Here is a 19,143-nt window from a genome sequence, read left to right as displayed (position 1 = left end):
ACGCTACTATTATCACTGATTTGCCATTTCAAAGTCTTTCATATGGAAATACATCAACATTATCCTTAAACTCTCAGTTTTAACCAGGTAAACTAGGTTGATTTGTCTTTGGTGCAGAACTTGACCTCCTTATGCTGTATTATCAGGAATGATGGATCCTAATCCCATCATGACATCACTGAGATTTTTTTTTGTAATATAGATTAGACCATTTTAATTTACCAGCTGTATAATTATGTAGCATAAATGTAGCACAGAGCTGATTCTGCAGATAGATTTACCACAGCATTTCCAGTATTTATTTTCTCTATTTTGTCGCTGTGAGTATATACACCCAGCTGTAACCACATTTAAATCATGGATGTTTCTGTGGATCAATTTTAAGTTTTTATTTTTGTGTATGTGTTTTGTTCTATCTGTAGCAGCACAGCAGAACCTTCCGCACTGGTTGGCACCTCTGGTAAAAGCAAAAAAAGCTTAAATAAAAATACAAAAATAACAAAAATAAAATGTTTGTTGCCGTATAATAATGACTTCTGGAGTTAGGAGCCAGCTCCTCTTAAAGGCTGAAAGGACAAGTGAGTCCACATAATGAGTGGATGGATGGAATTATTATTTATTGTAAATCTCAATGAGACTTGAGGTTTTTATGGTCAGGTGAGAACAAAATCACATACATTTATGATTTCTACATGTTTTGGCACCACTGGCACATTTGTTCAAATGGGAAATAAACCCTATGTTAAGAAGGAGAGTTTGTTTAAAATACATCATATTCTAAACCTTATGGCTTTCTTTCCATCCATCCATCCATCCATCCATCCATCCATCCATCCATCCATCCATCCATCCATCCATCCATCGACTGGTCCATCCTTACGGTTTTTCATGTATCACTTGATAAATGGAAATATTAATTAACAACTGAAATACTTAATTTCTGTTAGACGCCTTCTCTTTGTCAGACAGTTGTTGGTCAAAGATCTCTCTCTTTTTGTTTCCAATTAGAGGCCATCTGATGTTAATGCTTCTGCTGCTGATACTAACATGTATATTTGGAATTCAGGGCCACTGATTCCCAATATTTTAGTCCAAAGCTGTTTTTACCGATGTGATTATTTTGTCATTCTCATTTTAACCAGAATCCTTTCATGTTCTTTACATGAAATTTGTACAGTACCAAAGTGAGCCGTTTGAAGCTGTTTCGTCATCCTCCTTTTGTAATTCTGTTAATCTGGCAATGGAAACATTTAAGATGACTACAGATTATTACTTTAGCATTTTTTCAGCTGCCTGCTTTAAAAGACACCCCCTCGAAGAAGTGAGCCAGGGATCACAGAGGCTGTGACGCCACCAAGAACAGACCTGTTCTGCTTTGTACGATTACTCTACATCCATGGCTGCAAAAGAGCTTTCATGGAGCGCACATGCAGATAATTAAACACATAAGTTCATTTCAGTTTGTAAACAAATACAGCCTGTGTTGCTTCTCTGTCTGGCTCCGTGTCAACTCACCCCTTCGAGGAGAAGCAACTGAGCAGCAGCTCTCCCTGGCAGGAGACCAGGTAAGATGATGTATTTAAACACTGTGACTTTAGTTTTAGTAATATTGAACAATGTTTGCCATTTCTCCTGTTTAAACCAGCAGTAGGTAACTTTTATAATCAATATCTTTATTTAAATATTTGCTAAAAGTATCACCATGTAGTGACAGTATAAAAGTTACAAGTCAGTTGTTAACAGAAGCTTCTTAGGTTGGAAGTTTTTAGTGATTTAGCTTTGATCCCTGTGGCCAGCTGGAAACTATTGCTCGCTGAACTACAGATAAACTTTTTATTGAACAACAACATCTTATATTTACTGAAATACATTTAGCTTTAGTAAATAATAATAAGTAGTCTTATATATATTGGTAGTAATGATGTACTTTCGAACAGTTGTTGAAAAGAGATTATGCTAATGGAATAAAGGTGAATATATTTCTTTTGACAAACTTTACCAGGGGTTCCAATAAGTGTGGAGGAAGCAATATGCAAAGATTTATCTATGTTGCTGTTGTGTAAGACAGCTCTGAGTCTCTGATCTTACATAATGTCCATCTTTTACAGTTTGTACTTGAAAAGATTGTTCTTATTGTCTAGTTTGAACAACACTTAAACAATTGCCCTAACCTGAACAATGTGTTGCTCCATAGATTGACCTAAAATGTTACTTTATTTGCAACTAATCACACATTGAGAGGGAAGCTTTATTCTTACTTTGCGCAGTGCAACCTTGTCACATCTACAGTACATACAAAAATCGTGATTTCTCTGAAACTGAAAGACTAGTGTAATTATTTTTGTTTTAACCTTGTTTTTTAGTGTCCTTGTTTCTGTAAAAAAAAAAAAAAGTCATGACTTCCCCTTTCTGAGACTGAGTTGAAATTCGTCCCTTTTCACCCTCTTCCTTTGACGCCGTCCCCAGAGCCCCTTCTGCTTGATTTAAACCATTTGGCCCTTTTATATTGTGAGGTCAGGTGTTAACAATTCACTTCTTCTCAGGGGGCTGACGAGACTGAAATTCATAAATGAGTTTTGCCAAAAAAAAAAAATCCTGAATCCGACAATGAGTTCTGCTTACTTCTGTGTGGCCTCAACCCATATCAGTGAGTATGACAGTCAACGGATACCACTCACTGCAGCATTATTTCCTTTTTTTTTTTCATTAGCCAAATCCACTGATTTTGAATTATTCAGATTAGTCTTTGTATGTGACAGCATGACATATCATTTGGAACGTTTAAACTCCTCAAAGTAATACTTCACAGAATCAGAAATTATCGTCAGCGTGGGCTTTTTGTTCTGCCTGACACACCAGTATCTCTTTTGCCCTCTGTAAATGTCTCTCATTAAAGATCTCCATCCTCATGTCTGTCTCTTGTCCTTTCTGAGATCCCAGCTACTCCATGCTTGAAATTGAAGACTGGAGTGAATCTTATCGCCTCTCATTAGCTTCATTTCCATTCTCTCTGGTTCCATTTATTGCTCTGTGTTAACCTTCTCACTTGGTGGCATTCATTGAGGACGGCTGTCCACCTTTCAAAGAAACTGTGCAGATCGCAGTATTTCAGCACACTAATGGCTGACATCTGATTTTATTACTAGCAAATGGAGACCAACATCATACTGACACACAGTGCCATGCAAAAGTACTCATACATCATTAACCTTTCCCCATCTTTTAACATCATTTTATAACATTAACCCCCAAACTTCACAGTAGTGTTTTTGAAAGGATTTTACTTGACCAACACATATCTCTAAATGGTGTGGTGGTTGGAAAATTGTGTTAGTGTTATGTTAGTGGGGCGACTGTGGGTAGAGTAGTCGTCTTGCGATCGGAAGGTTGTATGTTCGATTCCAGCTTCCTCCTGCCACATGTCAATGTGCCTCTGGGCAAGGTACTTAACCCCACAATGCCTACCAGTCTGTGTGTCGGTGTATGAATGTTTGTGAGTGCAAATGGGTGAATGTGACTCTAGTGTAAAGTGCTTAGGAGTGGTCAAAATGTCTGGAAAAGCGCCTACATAAGTTCAGACTATTTAGTATTGTAAATAAATTAATACTATTGTATAATCAATTAATAAATTAGTCTCCTATATTTAACAAACAACAAATGTATTAGTTGGCTAAGAATCTTTTTATCTTCATGGGGAATGATCACAATCATAGTATTTTCAGTCAGCTCAAGAACATAACATCTATAGAAGAAATCACCAAGTACTACTAATAGAAACAAAGTGTTTCTATTAGTAGAAACACTTTGTTTTCTATTAATCCTGAATAATCCTAATCCTGAATAGATAATAGATAATATTATCTAAAGTTAATAGATAATATTTTTATTACCTATTGTTAATAAAACAAATATATTTATTCAGTTCCAGACATTTAAAGATAAAATATAGGAACAACTTGCAGTGATATGAGATAAATAATAATCCAGATATCATCAGACCATTAAGAAACTTTGTATGAGAAAATCTCCATTTCCTCCTCTGTAGACCAACAGTAGTCCAAATTCCACCAGCACCCTGTCGGTTAACAGCACCAATGGCGGTCATTGTTAACCTGGCCTTCGACCGATCCGGTATGGAGTCTGCAGTTTGTAATTCACATATTTAATTAGGTTTGATTTTATGTTGATTGCCCTTCCACACAAGGACTCACTGGCATGTGACCCACTACACATACACATTTTGTATTTTTTAAATTATCCTACTTAGTTGCATGTTACTTGAAACCAAGAATGTTATTTTCAGAACTGCACAGTATTTTTCTTTTCTTGTTGTAAATTTGCCCTTTGAATTTTTACCTGTTATGTAAATCTGCATGCTGCCATATGCCTGTAACTTTGCTGGAGGTATGCCTACATTTCTCCTCAGAGGGATGATTAAGGATATTTCTTTTCTATTGTATTCTTCTAAAATTACCCAAAGTCCTTATCCCAATAAAACATCACTTAAAATATCTTTTAAAAAAATCTAACTGCCCATATAAACATTTTTAGCAAAAACCTCATAACTATTGCATGAAAGAGTAAAGTCATTTCAAAGGGTGACATTAATCAGTAATAATTAAAACTGTGAAATAATAAGAGAATGGTTTAAACTATCTCATTTTTTAATTAGAAAAACCAGTCTCCGCGCAAGACAGAGAAATTCTGGTTCCACTCCTATCAGACCTTAACATCTCCTGCCGTGCACACACTGAATAATGAGTTCAGGGTAAGAATTAATAATAATACACTGCTATGAGTTCGTTCATCACATAAAATCCCTGTGAAATATATTAAAGTTTGTGATTGCTGACAAAATGTGTTATGGTTCTAAGGGCATGAATACATCTAAGGGCATTTTAAACATGTCACTGAAACCTTTAAAAAAACGTTTAAACAGTTTTATGTCATTCCATTTTAAAGCAGTTGATTCAAAAAAAATAAGCCGTTACATGAATATTTTTTTAGACTTTCATGCACTGTAAACCACAAACCACTCAGAAACATAATGAGGATTTAGGTAATATGTCCAACTGTTCCACAGCTTTTCAATTCAGAAGCAATTTGAGATACAGAGAATGAAAACTAATCACGCTGCCGGATGTTTGCAATTACAGAGCCACTTCCTTATGCCTGTGCTTAGTTCAACTGATGTATTTGTGTTGATGCGCATGCCGTAGCTTTTTTTTCAAGCCAGCTCACAAACAGAGGAGCTGACTCAACTCCTGTATGACAGCTGGAGTCTGAAGATGTTGCGTGCCTGGAAAAGCTGCTCCCTGAATAAAATATTCAGCTGAGAACATCTGGGATGCCAACTCATAGACATCCTCAAATCATGTTCTCTGTACATATACAGTGCCATAACTAAAAAAAAAAAAAAAAAAAAAAGAATAGTTCTGGGACAGGTCCTGTACGTATGGAGCCTGAAAAAGCAGTCATAAGCATTGTATTTATTTATTTATTATCACATTATCACTAATTATGAAACAAGTTCATGTTTACAGTTTTATGTAGATATGACTAGGCCATTGTAACACATCTAAACCATTCCACTATGGCTCTCACTGTAAATCTGGACTTGTTGTGCAGCACATGTTAAGTTGTGGCAAATAGCAAAAAAAAAAAAAAAACAGTATCGAATGTTGTTTTATTTAATTTGAGAATAATTAGAACATTCTTCCTCCTTCATAACATAATGATATTTACTTTCACATTTGTCCTTTCAAAGAGTTTTGCATTTTTTTAATCACATCAAACTGTCATCGCTAGTTTTGAAACGGTTTTTGAAAGCAGGGATTCATCTCTTACATGTAAGAAGTCTTTTGTCTGTAAATGGAATTCCAATTAATTAAGATGTGTTTTGCTCACATTTAGAAAAAGGAAACTTTAACTAAAGGTTGAATGTGGTGAGACGTGAGTGTGGTTTGTATTTTGACCGCTTTTCAGAAAGATAGAAAAAGCAAGAAATACCATCTCAATTTCATCTCACATTTCTCTTCTTTTGGCCCATAACACTTGATTTCTTATCTCTGTTGTTTTCCAAAAATAAATAATTGTTTAGCTTTGTGTTGTTTTTGAGTCAATTCATATAACTATTTTATTAAAGCAAGTACTTTTTGAAATATTTATACCACTTATTGACTATCCCCCTGTTAAATCTTCTAGCAACTATTACTTATTTGCCTTGGAGGGATCTCATATTTGCTGAACACTCTGGAAAGTAATTCTCTCAGCCTGGGTGAACAATAATGCTTTCATAAATAATTACAGGTATTGAAGAACTAATTATATTTTCTTTATTACAAATGACATCAGTGCAGTGGGTTTGTGTACTAGTGTCACTTTAGTTGAATGAGAAGGTGGATTGTGTCAGCTCCTATTAAGTCACACAGAAATGGCATTTTGGCTGTGTTTTGCATGTCTGATATGCCTCTCTGACTGCCGCTGTGGGTGTACGGTTCAGTACTATGAAGCAGATGTGCTCAAAACATCAAATCCGATGGGGTTCATTCCCACATGCACTTCTCAGTTCTTTAGAATAGAGAAATGCTGAAGAACTGCTTTCCGAAAATGTTTTGTAAATATTTTCGGAAAGCAATAATTTGTTGGTTTGAGGTCAGAGGGATGCTGGAAATTATGTCAAGATTCATTGGAACACCACAGAGGATGTGGTGAAAAATCAATGAAACAGACTTAAATTCAATGTGTGTTCTATGCATTCTGATCTTATCTGGTGTTTGGTGCTATTGTGGTGGCCAGATGTGGATGTTATTTTAATTAAGCTGATCTCAGCATAGGATTTGCATAGCAGTGAAAGGAAAAGTGATGCAGTTGTTTTAAGTGGCAGCAGATAAAGGGGAAAAGGAGCAGACCAAAAATGAAACCCTGTGGCACCCCACATGACAGAGGAGTGCTAGAAGAAGACACTCAAGTACCAGACTGTGAAATAAGACTTAAATAATTTAAGTGCAGAGAGACGAATCCAAACCTAGCGGTGTAAACAAGACAGAAGGACAGACTGATCAACAGAGTCAAAAGTCATTGTGCGGTCCAGCAGCACCAAGACAGCAAGGCACCTACCATCACTGTGTGCTTTTAGTCCGGCAGATTCTATGTTGTATTCATAGGTTAATAAAGGACATTTTAAACATATATTAAATAGTTGGATTTATCTTTTTATTTAATTACAAACATTTATTGTAAATAATCTATTATAAAAATAATAGCCAGTCAGCTTTAATATGTGGATTCAAATTAGTTAAAATAAATATTTTTTCTGTGTAAGAAGGGAAGGTGTAAAAGGTGCTGATTAATTTTGAGATATCTGAAGTCAGAAATAAGTACCCTTTTAGAATTGTAGACTCTATTATATGTGGAAAATTAAACTGAGAAAAGTTTAGTCTTTCTCAGCAACAAAAAAGAAAAAAAAAAGATCAGCAGTTCCTCGCCACATCTTCTCAGGTTATGATCCTTCAGCTAAATCTAACATTTTTGTCAGTCATTGTCCTTGGCTTCTGTGCTTTTTCACATTTACTTGTAAACATTTGTTATTTAGCCGTGAATCAAAGAGACAGCATTTATTGGCACAACCTTCTGTGGCAGACAGCAACACCCTTGTTCCATCTATTACCAACAGATGGCTCTTTAGAATGACACTCACTTTCTGACCTTTAGCTAGGACGGTTTCATTTTGTGACAAGGACAACACTCCTCAGGAGCTGCTCTGTGTCTTCAGGCAGCATGCATATTTATCAGCCTCCTCCAAAGAGGGACTTAATCTAAATTATTGCAAGGTTATCATCTTGAATTCAATAACTTTGTCATCTCAATTCTGAAGAGGTTTGTGGGGAGATCTGTTGTGGCAATAAAGAATAAGATTAGAATAATTTGAGCAGTCAGTTTGGAAATATGTGCCTCTTACAACAGTAATAGGAGGAAGGGACAATGGAGTAGCTGCTGAATTTTAAGACTTGACTTTTAAGAACGAACATATTAAGCCCATTTATTCAATGGATTTGTAGATAATATTCTACACTAAACAGACATCCATGTCAGCTCTGTGTTACAGTCCACTTTACCCAGTTACATGATGGTAAACTTTGACATTGAACAAACACTTCTTAAAGTCAACTTTGAACAAATCAATGTTGCTGGTTTTTCATAAATAGTATCGGATGCATGAAATGGCTCAACGGCAAGTCAGATATATCAAGGGAAATTTTAACTCTGTAAGCCTATCTCCAACAACATTTTATTGCATAAACTTAGAAGACATATTCTCTCTAAGCAACATGACATTGTATTTGAACAGTGAAGGGTAAAAAGACGTTGTAGTAGAGTTTGCTCTCAGATGCTCTCCCTGTGCATTCAGGGTTTTCTCATGAAACACCAGCTTCCTCCAGTGGTGCAATGCCTGTGTAATCCCTGTATGGTTGTTTGTGTTGTGTGTTTCTGTGTTGCCCGTGATGGACTGTTGACCAATACAAGGTGTATCCTCTTCTCGCCCAGTGACTGCTAGACACACCAAACCATTTACAAACAGTTTGTAAATGGTTTTGTTTGATGTGTGTCGTGGCTCTTGGAGAATCGACTCTAGTCACAGTCAGAACTTTGTGAATCTCCTTCAAACTTTTGAGTGGGTTTTGCTTCACAGTCTTCTCAACACTTTGGCATGTTTTTCTAAATCACTTTTTTCTTTCAATCAACTTTCCAAAACTGTGCACAGCACTCTCTACACATGCAGCTCCTTTAGCAGTGATTGTTGGGCAACTAGTTAAGTCAGTAGTCTTCTCAAAGGGTGTCCAGCCATCTCATAACATTAAATAAATAGAGTTTTATTTGCTTTGAGAAACTTAATTTATGGGTTTCATGTACTAAAACCTGATTAACCAAATTAACTGATTAAAATGAGATAATTTCAATAAATTAAATAAATACATCAATATTAAATTAAATAAATGTTTTAAATATAAAGTGATGTGTGCAATAAATGTATAACTAGAAAATTACTGAAGAAATTTAAACGGGGCCTGCCAAAGTGTGCCTGTCAGTTGGAACCCAGTGTTCTGATGCTAAAAAATTAGCATCAATGCTAAAATAAGCTACAATGTACTCAATAGCATGTGGAAAGTCATAAGCATGTTGAGCAACATGGACTTACTTCATTTAGTATGTTAAAATTAGTGTACAAGCTGAAATTAGCCAAAATGCTAATGCTAGCCTAAATGCTGCCATTCAATGCAAAAGTAAAAATCTGATTTATACTTCGTGGCAGTTCGTTACAAGAAACAAAACACTCATCTCTTAACACCAAATTGTTTACAAAACACACGCTCTTTTGACATACTGCTTATCTGCTTAGACACAAGAAATTTACAGTTGGTAAATTTTGCAAATGCGCTCATCTCTTAGCAACAGGTTAACAAATATTGTTATTGTTAAAAAAACATAAGATTTCTTATGCTCTTTTGAAATAGTATCTTACACTACTTACTACTTAACAAGAATTGTGCAGTTGGTCAGTTTTTCAGAAAAGTGAAAACAGACATTCAACACCAAAGTAAAAATCAGATTTATACTTTGTAACAGTTCATTACCATCTCTTAACACCAAATTATCAACAAGTAATATTATTGTTTATAAAACAATATATTTTTGAAATACTGCTTGTCTGCTTAGACACAAGAAATTTAAAGTTGGTAAATTTTGCAAAAGTAAAAATCAGATGTTTACTTTGTGGCACTTGGTTACCAGAAAACGTGCTCATCTCTTAGCAACAGATTAACAAATATTATTGTTAAAAAAAACATAAGATTTCTTCTGCTCTTTTGAAATACTACTTTTGAAAAAAAATACTTTTGAAATTAAGGATGATATTCTGATTTATTAAGATGCACCTGCGAATAATTGTTCTATTCCACTCTTATGTCCAATGCCATTCTTGAGAACAAAATTTGAATTGTTATGATAATGTGTAACAATGTTTAATTTGCTACTAAGAATGTCATATTTATCTGTAGCTGGAGGCCTTTTTAAAGTTTCGGTATTGTAGTTTATAAAACAATAATCAAATCCATTGAAAAGGAGTCAATACATCGACTTATATTCCTTTGGAGCGGCTTCTTAAAGACACAGAGCAGAACATCAGACAGGATCAGCTGTCAGGCTTCCGGTCTGTTGTAAACTAAGCCCGGTGTGGTGGGACGGGCTCTGGCAAAGAAGCAGCGTGATTCGCTGCGGGGCTCCGGTTACTAGAAGCCCTTAACACGTCCCCTCCCCTCTCTTTCCCGTTCTGTCAGTGTCATCTCCGGAGCGGTCGGTGCTCGATTGGTTTCGTCTTGCTACAGAAACCATGGAAGACCATGAGGATAACGTCTCAATTCCCGAATTCAACAACCTTCTCCAGACGGACCCTAACCTCAAAAACTACGAGAACGACTTCAGGAGGAGGTAAATCAACCGACTCACACTTCGGTTTCTGTGCACAGCGTGTCAAAGCGAAGACCCCCGCTAAAGCGAGGAAAGAGCCATGCTTACCTTGCATCCGTGTCTTGAAACGCATAAAACACATCTGACATTCAAAACTCGATCATTGTGCAATATAACGTCTCCTTCTGTGGCCACGGCACGAATGACAAGTAGCACAGAGCTCCATTCCCCCTCATGCACAGTGGGCTAACCTTTCAACCCTCCCCCTCTTCATCACCCTGCTCTTACCAGCTGGCATTCAGATATGACTGCAGCCCATAGGAAAGTAATGAAAAACTGCCAGAAAAGCTTCATTTTGCGTGACAAGTTGCAGAAAAAGCGCAAGTCGTTTTAACTTCCTGTGTGTGACAGCTGAAGTGTCCGACGTGCTTCAGTCAGGTGATGTGCTGAGGCGGCCCTAATGTTCACACTGCTGCCTCATGCACAGTGTGTCTGATGTTGTTTTGATGTGTGAACGGAACATCAAATTGCTGTGCAGAGTTTTGGGTATGCAGCTGCAGCCACTTGCAGTGTTGTAGCTCCTGCATTCCCACTGACCTCTGCTCGGTGCAGAGTGTGTTACACAATTTGCTCCTTTTAACCCAGAGTTGACATTGAAACAAATTTAGACTTGGACTCATGCATGAAGTGGAAGACTGTGTTTGGATTAAGCTCAACTGACAGGCTGTTTGGCAATATTTAGCAATTATTTCATGGCGTCAGTTACTCCTCTTTCTCAGATGTCTTAAAAAGTCCTGCAGTCTTTTTTATCACCGTTGCATTTTTTCCTCTCAAGCTCTCAAATTGCATTATATTTTGCTGTTATTTTAACTGGTTAATTATCACAAAGTAATGTTTAAATGTGGAAGTAAAGCATTGCATGTTTTTGTTACTTACAAAAAATCTGAAAGGTGTGGTGTGCATTTGCATTTAGTCCCTCTTTTCTATGATAGCCCTGAATAATTGTATGTAAATAGAACCATGTTGTTCTGCAAATCCCTGGAAATGTTTGCCTTAAATTTGTGTGTTACTTATCTCAAAACATTTAACACCCATAAAACTTCTACACCGGTATCAAAACCGACCTGTTTTTGCGAGGTTTGTGGCTTAAAGCTGCAGTATGTAAGTTTTACAAACATTATGTTTTTTGCATATTTGTAAAGAGACATGCAATCTGTCTTGTTTTATATTTGGACCCCGTGGTCCCACTGACCATCTGCAGAAAGGCACCACTTGGTCAGAAAGAACCAATCAGAGCCAGGAGGAGGATTTTAGCACTGTCAATCACCGTCACACCCTCGCCCTTATTGTCTGCTACACGACATCTAGTTCCTCGCACCGCAGTCTGCCGTGAATGCTCAGCCTAGTTAGCATGGCCACCATTAAAGGCAGATAAACGGTTGTCCTGTGATGGTCAGTTGTTTCTCTGTCGTCAGGACATTGAGCACCACATGATTAGCAGCACTAAGACCCTCCTTGTGGCTCTGATTAGTTGGGTTTTAAGTGAATTTCTGACAATGGATGATTATAAAAGCTACATACTGCAGCTTTACGTTATGGGCGACACTTGGTTGATCACAGAAGAAAAATAAGATGGATGGATGGATTTGAGGCTTGATGTAATAAACTTACATTTTTGCTAGATGCTTAACTTACTGTCTGTAGTTTAGAGTGGGAAAACTGTCAAATTATTCACTTTAAAAACTGTTCTGTTACCTAATGAGACTGAACTAGAGCATCATTTTCTAAGTTTTCTTAAAACAGCTGATTAACTGTTATTATTATTCCCACAATTTTATTCAGATTTCTAATAATTTAGTTTGAATTTTTTGTCTAAAAGCAACTGTGCTTTTGAAATAAATCCAATGGGTTAAAATTGTTAGAGGTGACTAGCAGTAGTGATTGGTACAATCATAGCTTTTTGCAAGGAGTTAATGAGGATTTTCTACTTGATATTTTCAAATAGTTTTGAAAATCAGTATGCATTTATATTTCATGACAGTACTGTTGCTTGATAAGCAAACTTTCATTTTTATTTTTTTAGATTTCCAAATTATGATTTAATTTCCAAAGTGAAGCATCAGGATCACAATAAATTATGAAATAAGAGATGTAAATCAGTCAAAACAAACAAGAGAAGTCAAAAAAGACCAAATGTATTCTTTTAAAAACATTAATCATAAAACAATAATCTGTATATCTGTGTGAGCTCTGAAGAAGGACAATTTTTGGCATTTACTTGAACTCACGCCGTAGGTTATGTTTACCATAACAAAACCTAAGTTTTACATTAGCAGAAATACAATTATATATGAATTTGTTTTCCTTAACTATGTACAAATGTATTTTTAAAACAAAACTATGAACAAATATACTCTTTACAAACAATTTACTCATACTTTTTTACATTAAATGACTTGTTCTTTGCTCACCATCTGCTTGTCTGTAAAAACTGCTGCGTAACTGTGCCAGAAATGTAATTCTGTGCTGCTGATTATCGTACCTTAGACACTTGATTGAATAGGAATGGTTCTATCTCATCTCATTGCATTGAAGTTGTTTAACTTAATTTCCAGTTCATGTTAAATCACCCTCTTCTGATGATGTCCTGTTTCTCAGTCAGAAGATGACAGTAATAACCCAGAGAGGCATCTGCTCATTTTGGGTCATCCTTCAGTGAAACTAAGCCTCAAAACTCCACTAAGGGACCACATAGTTTCATGTGTTTTCATTACCGTGTCAGATCTCGTTTCTAATGTGGCAGGTAAGGGACCACCTGCTTAGTATTTGGAGCCAGCGATCAGGGCTGTAGCCTCGCAGAGAGATGAGCATGTCAGTTCTATCTAAGACACAGCTTGGGATTTCTAGGCTTCACTGCACACTAGACATGTCTCCAACACCTGTCCTGCTGATAAACGCTGCACATAAAGTATTTTACATATAGAATTGCTGCTGTGTCAAGGTTAATTCTTGATAAGCTCCCAGTGTTTTCATCCCCGGAGACCAAACACCATAACACAAACACAAGCTGAAATCAAAATCTCTTTTCTTTTCTGAGCTGCTGTGGCATGCTGAGTCCCAGTGCCAAGAATTTAGCAGCCTTATCAGACGGAGACCTATGACCACAAAGATTGATTCTTTTGGATTTCACCACCAACCCAGGGCTCAGCGCTGCCCATTTTTCAGGTCTAATCAACTTTCACGTCACACAGAGACGCTATGCACAGTTAATCTGATTTCAGGAGAACTCCCTCATCCCAATTAGTTTTTGTGGTTGCTTGTTTCTCCTCTTGTTTAATTTCACTGGGATGCGGTTTTTGAAAGGGATTGTGAAAACAGCTGCTGTGACTGTTTGCATGTTACTGCTACAATGTGCAGAGTTTTGTTGACATGCTTCAAATATTTAACCTTCCTCTTGCACAATTCTGCAGGAAGGGTTGAGTAGTGTATTTTTTTTTAACTGCAGTACAATTTATATCTTAAAATGACTCACTAAACAAAAAGTACATGTCTCTTCACTTTTAGAGTTCAGATATTTCAAATTGGACAAGTTGATCTCAAGTTCAGGATTTGTACCACTTTTAGTTTGCCTAGTATCAGAGTATGGAATACGTACCTTTGGGTTTACTTGGACTGGTCACTGTCTTTCCCGAGTTCTTGTAATTAGGTCATTTGTCTTGTGAGGCAAATCACCACAGAGACCTCAGACCTCTAAGCACAGTGGTGGAGGAGAAATGACTTGGTCTTGTTTTGCTGTTACTGGGCCTGGACATCTTGCAGTCCGTGTGTGGGTCTGCTCTGTGTAAAAAAAGTATTCTAAAGACAAATGTGTGTGTGTTTTTTTTAGCTGTTGCTGATCAAAGTGGGTCTAGAAGTTACTAAATCATGAACCACGAAAAGTTTTTTACATTTTGGCTTCATCTTGGTTTATTTCACATACTTTTTTTAACATTCCCTCCCTAACTGGACTCCAAATACAAGCAAAGGGCTGTCAGCAAAAACTAAAACCCCAGCAATTAATGTTAATCTGCTTGGAATGGTAATGCAGTGTGTTTGGAGCAAAACTGATTATTATTTTCATTAATAGGACAGTTTTGCTAAGTAAAGTGGACTCCTATTATTCAAAGGGGTTAAAGATCACCCTTTACTAAGATCACCTCCATACTAATAGATAAAATCCTTAGAAAAATTAAGAAGAAACTAATGGATGCAGTCTTTCTTGTCTCCGTTCTACAGCCAATCAACACCATGGAAATGAATTCTGCTGCTGGACTGGCTGCTTTGCAAACACCAGCCAATAGCGTGCCGAGTAACATTGCACTTACATATTTTTACAGGTTTTTGCTTGTGTGCTTCACGGATAGGCAAATTTTTCATGAACAAATTGGAGTTGTGTTACAGGGAAAAATTTGTGAATAGTGAATCGACAAATACTGAACAGCAAATAGGCGAGGGTTTACTGTAGTAATTATCTGAACACACAAAAGCACATGAGAAGGAACATGCGAATTGATTGGTTGATTAAATTTGGCTGTAAAAGTGAAGGAATTTTCTGCTTGTACCATTTTGGTGAGAGTAATTGTTTTGAGCGGAGTGACATCAGTTAGTCACCACTTTATATTATGTCACAATACTTCAAAAAAGCTTGTTTTTTGGCAATTGACTTCTGTTCAGATACTAAGCTACTTCCTCTTCCTTTGCTTCCTCGATCCTCAGCCAGAAGGACGTTATTTTAAACTCTCCTTACTGATGACCTGACGTAAACCCCAATACGATCTAAGATCAAGGGCTGAACAGCTTTCTCATGTGTGTCTTCATGTGATCCGGATGGACTTGACACCACTGTGCTTCAGCTGTCACCATCACTCACGCAACACATCAAAACAGAACCGATCACTCTATATTTAGATTCTCACATTTTGCAACCAGGAGTGTGTTAACCTGACACAGAGTTCAGCTATTTCCCAAAGATGGATACAAATATTATTTGAAATACTATTTCGAGACTGTAAATTTTGTTAAAATACAAAGCTATTTAATAAAATAAAATGAGCTGAATTTGACTAGAAATATGAAGCAATGACTTCTATGTCTTTACTGAATAAGTTTTTCATTTACTAAGTTTACGACACTAAATTTAGTTGGATTTCAAGTTATTTAAGACATATATTTTTTATCCAAGTCAAAATAATAAAAAAATATATATATATATATTTTGGCTACACTTATATGAATATAATTGATTTTGTTCACAAATACTGCAAAATAATATAAACACAAGACCACTTAAACATTTAATGAGCACAAGCAGCCTGTAGCTTTGCTGGACAGGACTCTGTATGGGGCAGTTGATGGTATCAAAGCAGGCCTGTATGTAAAAGATTTTTAGCTCATAGGACTGGTTCAATAGAGATTTGTAGTTTTGTAGCACAAGCATAAAATCTTTGCTATAATATTTTAAAATGCAGATTTTTAATGTACATTATAATGTACAGCCCTGTGTGGTATACAGAGGTTTCTAAAGGTTGTGTTGTTTAAAATGATTTTTTTCTTCATCCTTCGGTTCCTAAGGTTTATAATTCACCAGACAAGGTGCTGGAGTGGGCATAAACTAACACAGAGTGAGCAGTTCGCCTTTCATTGCTTGGCATTGCTGGTTGGCTCTCTGGCTGAAAGAAGGCTACCACTTGGCGCTACCAATCACTCTGTTTAAGGAAGCTGTTTTAAAGAGTTAGGCAAGCTAGGACTGGCATGTGTGTTAAACAGCTTATGATAGGCTGGCTACCCCTGGAGATATTACATTGTTATTCTATAGAGCAGAACACTAAGTATGTTTATGTAGTGAGTTTATGGGTTTATTCTGTGGTTTATTTTAGCTGGTGTTATATATTTTTGATACAATCTCTGTATTAAAATCACAATTATGATATACATATATGATGGAGTGGTGACATCAAGGGTTGCACAAGTCAAATAATCAGAGCATAGGATCTATCAATTTGACCATAATATGCTGTAATCAATGCTAAGGAGAGCAAATAATAATAATAATTTAAAAAAAACTTTTTTTTTTACTTCATCAAAAGTCAGATAAAGGTTAGAAATGTTTTCCCACAGATAGGAACAATTCCTTTTTTTCTGACTATATTTAAAGCAACACTTTTCATCAAAACAATAGCACATGTTTCCACTTTTGAGTGTCCTTGTTCTAAAAATAAAATTATTCTTCAGGGCAGACCTCAAAGAAAATTGCATCAGCCAAAAAGAGTGTGTTTCTCTTTGAAATAGGAAATTAAATAATCTAAAAAGGACTTTTGTTTACATAAAAACTGGTGAAAGGACTGTAAATCTTCTAAATATGTCTAAATTCTGAGCTTGTTACTTTGTGGATATAAAATGTAAGCCGCTTTGTGACACTGGATGGCTGACCAAAATCAGGAAATGAAGGTCTGATAATTACTAAATTATTCTTGTATAAAATCTTCCTCATCTTGCAGTTTGGAGAGTTTTGCCATAAATTTGAAAGTAAGTTTAGGTAATATCACCATTTTTCTTTACTGTCAAAACTTTAATTTCCACCTATACAGATGTTTTCATAAATAATTCAGCTATTTCTGAACCACCCAATGCTGTTGTAGGTAAATACATGTGTCGTGTTTATTTAATTCAAAGCTCTTTGAAGCTGGCTCGTTTTGTCAGTGGGGAACTAAGCTTTTGTCCTACATTCACTTCAAGAACTAGCAGCGGACACTTTGAACCAGAACTGGTACAAAGCCCACACAGGCCAGTTTTCCTAATGAAGTGTAAGTGAGACAGAATCTCTAGAGAATAAAGTCAAAGAATGATCCTCTGGCCACAAATAGTACAGCAGAACTGCTCCACAGCTGCTGCCAGATTTGGTAAGAGCTTGTCACTTTTTCTCCAAATCACCCCAGACTGGATGTTTCTCTGCTCACTTTGTTTTTCACACTTCTGTGGCTCTGTAGAAGGAACATCTTCTGGGTGTGGAGAAGAATTAAACCTCTCTGTGTAAGGGTGAGCAATATGAATGTAAAATCGTATCATGATATTTTTGGTTATTTATTGTCATAAAAGTGAAAGTGTCTTTTAAGCAACTTTATGACTGTCACTGCATGTCACAGTAATCCTAGCCACACACGTCCGATATTGATGACTATCACAGGCAACGTTTTGTCTTTTAATTTTATTACTTTCTTCTGGTAATATTGCATCTATATTCTGGTGATTTCAAGACTTTATTCTCATGATATTATAACTTTTTATTCTCGTCCCAAAAGGGATGAGAATATAAAAACTAAAACTGTCGTTTAAACTTCAACGTATTTATTTTTTAATTTTATGTGATAGTTCAACCCAATTTTTTCAAAAACATCTTTTGTTCAAATACAGCAGTACAAATTGTTGCATTTATTTGAACTAAGCCCTCTTTACTATGAGGCCTCTAAATGTAGTTCAGAAGTCATCTAATCGCATATGTGTATGTAATTTAATCATAGAATAAATTCAGCTGTTCTGTGAAGCTCTGAGAGGTTGGTTAGAGACCATTAGTGGACAAGCAACATCATGAAGACTAAGGAACACAGCCGACAGGTTAGGAATGAATTTGCAAACAAGTTTGAAGCAAATAGGTTATTCCAAGCTGTGGACGTCCCCTATTCAATCCATCTTCTGAAGAAAAAACTTTACAATTGGTGGTATGAAAAAGCCCAAGTGTTTATAGTTTTGCAAGGGACTCTAATGCATTTACTTTAAAAAATAATTACAAAAATTAGCAGCAATACTATGCTTTTAACTTTATTTTACTGTATTTTTTTCGTCCAGTGAGTTGAATGCCGGGGAGTGTCAAATCTGCTTAAAGGCTGTATAGTTGGCACTGAGATGGGAGATATTTTTTATAATCCAAGTAAAAGTAAAACAAAATAAAAAAAAACGGCTGAACAATAAATATATTTAAAAAATATATATTTTGAATATATCTTGTTGGAAATGTTTAATGTGCAACTTCATAAATGAAACATGTTCAAATTTGATGTGTATTAATTTCAGATTATGATTTAAATAACCAGATATTCTATTCTTCCAAACCCACCAATGCTGCGCTAACCTGTTGGGTTTAAAACTACCTGGTTCAAAAGACCTGCACCTCATTTCTGTTCTCTTGTTTTTGTCAATGTTTATTGCAAAAAAAAAGAGGCTGTGTGTCCTTTAAGGGAAATCGCAACTGGAATTGTCAGACATCAAAGTACACAAGTAATCCACATGAACAAGTAAAGACCTGATGGGTCTTTACACAAACATTTGGTTACTTAAAAAAATTAAAAAACAAAAAACTGATGCAATAGTTCTGTCTAACTGGGCCTTTAATAAGTTGCCCCTTTGTTAAACTGAATTTCAGCAACAGTCAGGTATATTGTAGTGTCAGTGAAGCAATGAAAAGGTTTTCCTAACAGAAAGCGCAGTCTTCCTCTTGTATGTTGCAACCTGAGCGCTTGTGTTCTTGTGGGAGCCAGTTTGGCATGTTACCGAATGTGAACCCCTGCTGTGCAGTACGAAGTAGGCAAACCTCAATAGTTTTCGCTGTTTTAAAAACCACATTCTTAGACTTAAAAGCCTCAT

General features: G+C 36.2%; 1 protein-coding gene across 1 annotated transcript in view; it reads left to right on the top strand.

Moving 5' to 3' along the window:
- The first annotated feature begins 10,315 nt into the window (after window positions 1-10,315).
- gbe1b (glucan (1,4-alpha-), branching enzyme 1b) overlaps window positions 10,316-19,143 on the top strand; it is a 115,233-nt gene continuing 106,405 nt past the window's right edge. Inside the window, exon 1 of the mRNA XM_032545406.1 lies at window positions 10,316-10,488. Coding sequence (XP_032401297.1) covers window positions 10,391-10,488 — 98 coding nt within the window. The 5' untranslated portion in view covers window positions 10,316-10,390. The remainder of the gene's footprint in view (window positions 10,489-19,143) is intronic.

Source organism: Xiphophorus hellerii, chromosome 18, assembly GCF_003331165.1.
Source record: "Xiphophorus hellerii strain 12219 chromosome 18, Xiphophorus_hellerii-4.1, whole genome shotgun sequence".
Lineage (NCBI taxonomy): Eukaryota > Metazoa > Chordata > Actinopteri > Cyprinodontiformes > Poeciliidae > Xiphophorus > Xiphophorus hellerii.
This window is presented reverse-complemented; position numbering and strand designations above follow the sequence as displayed.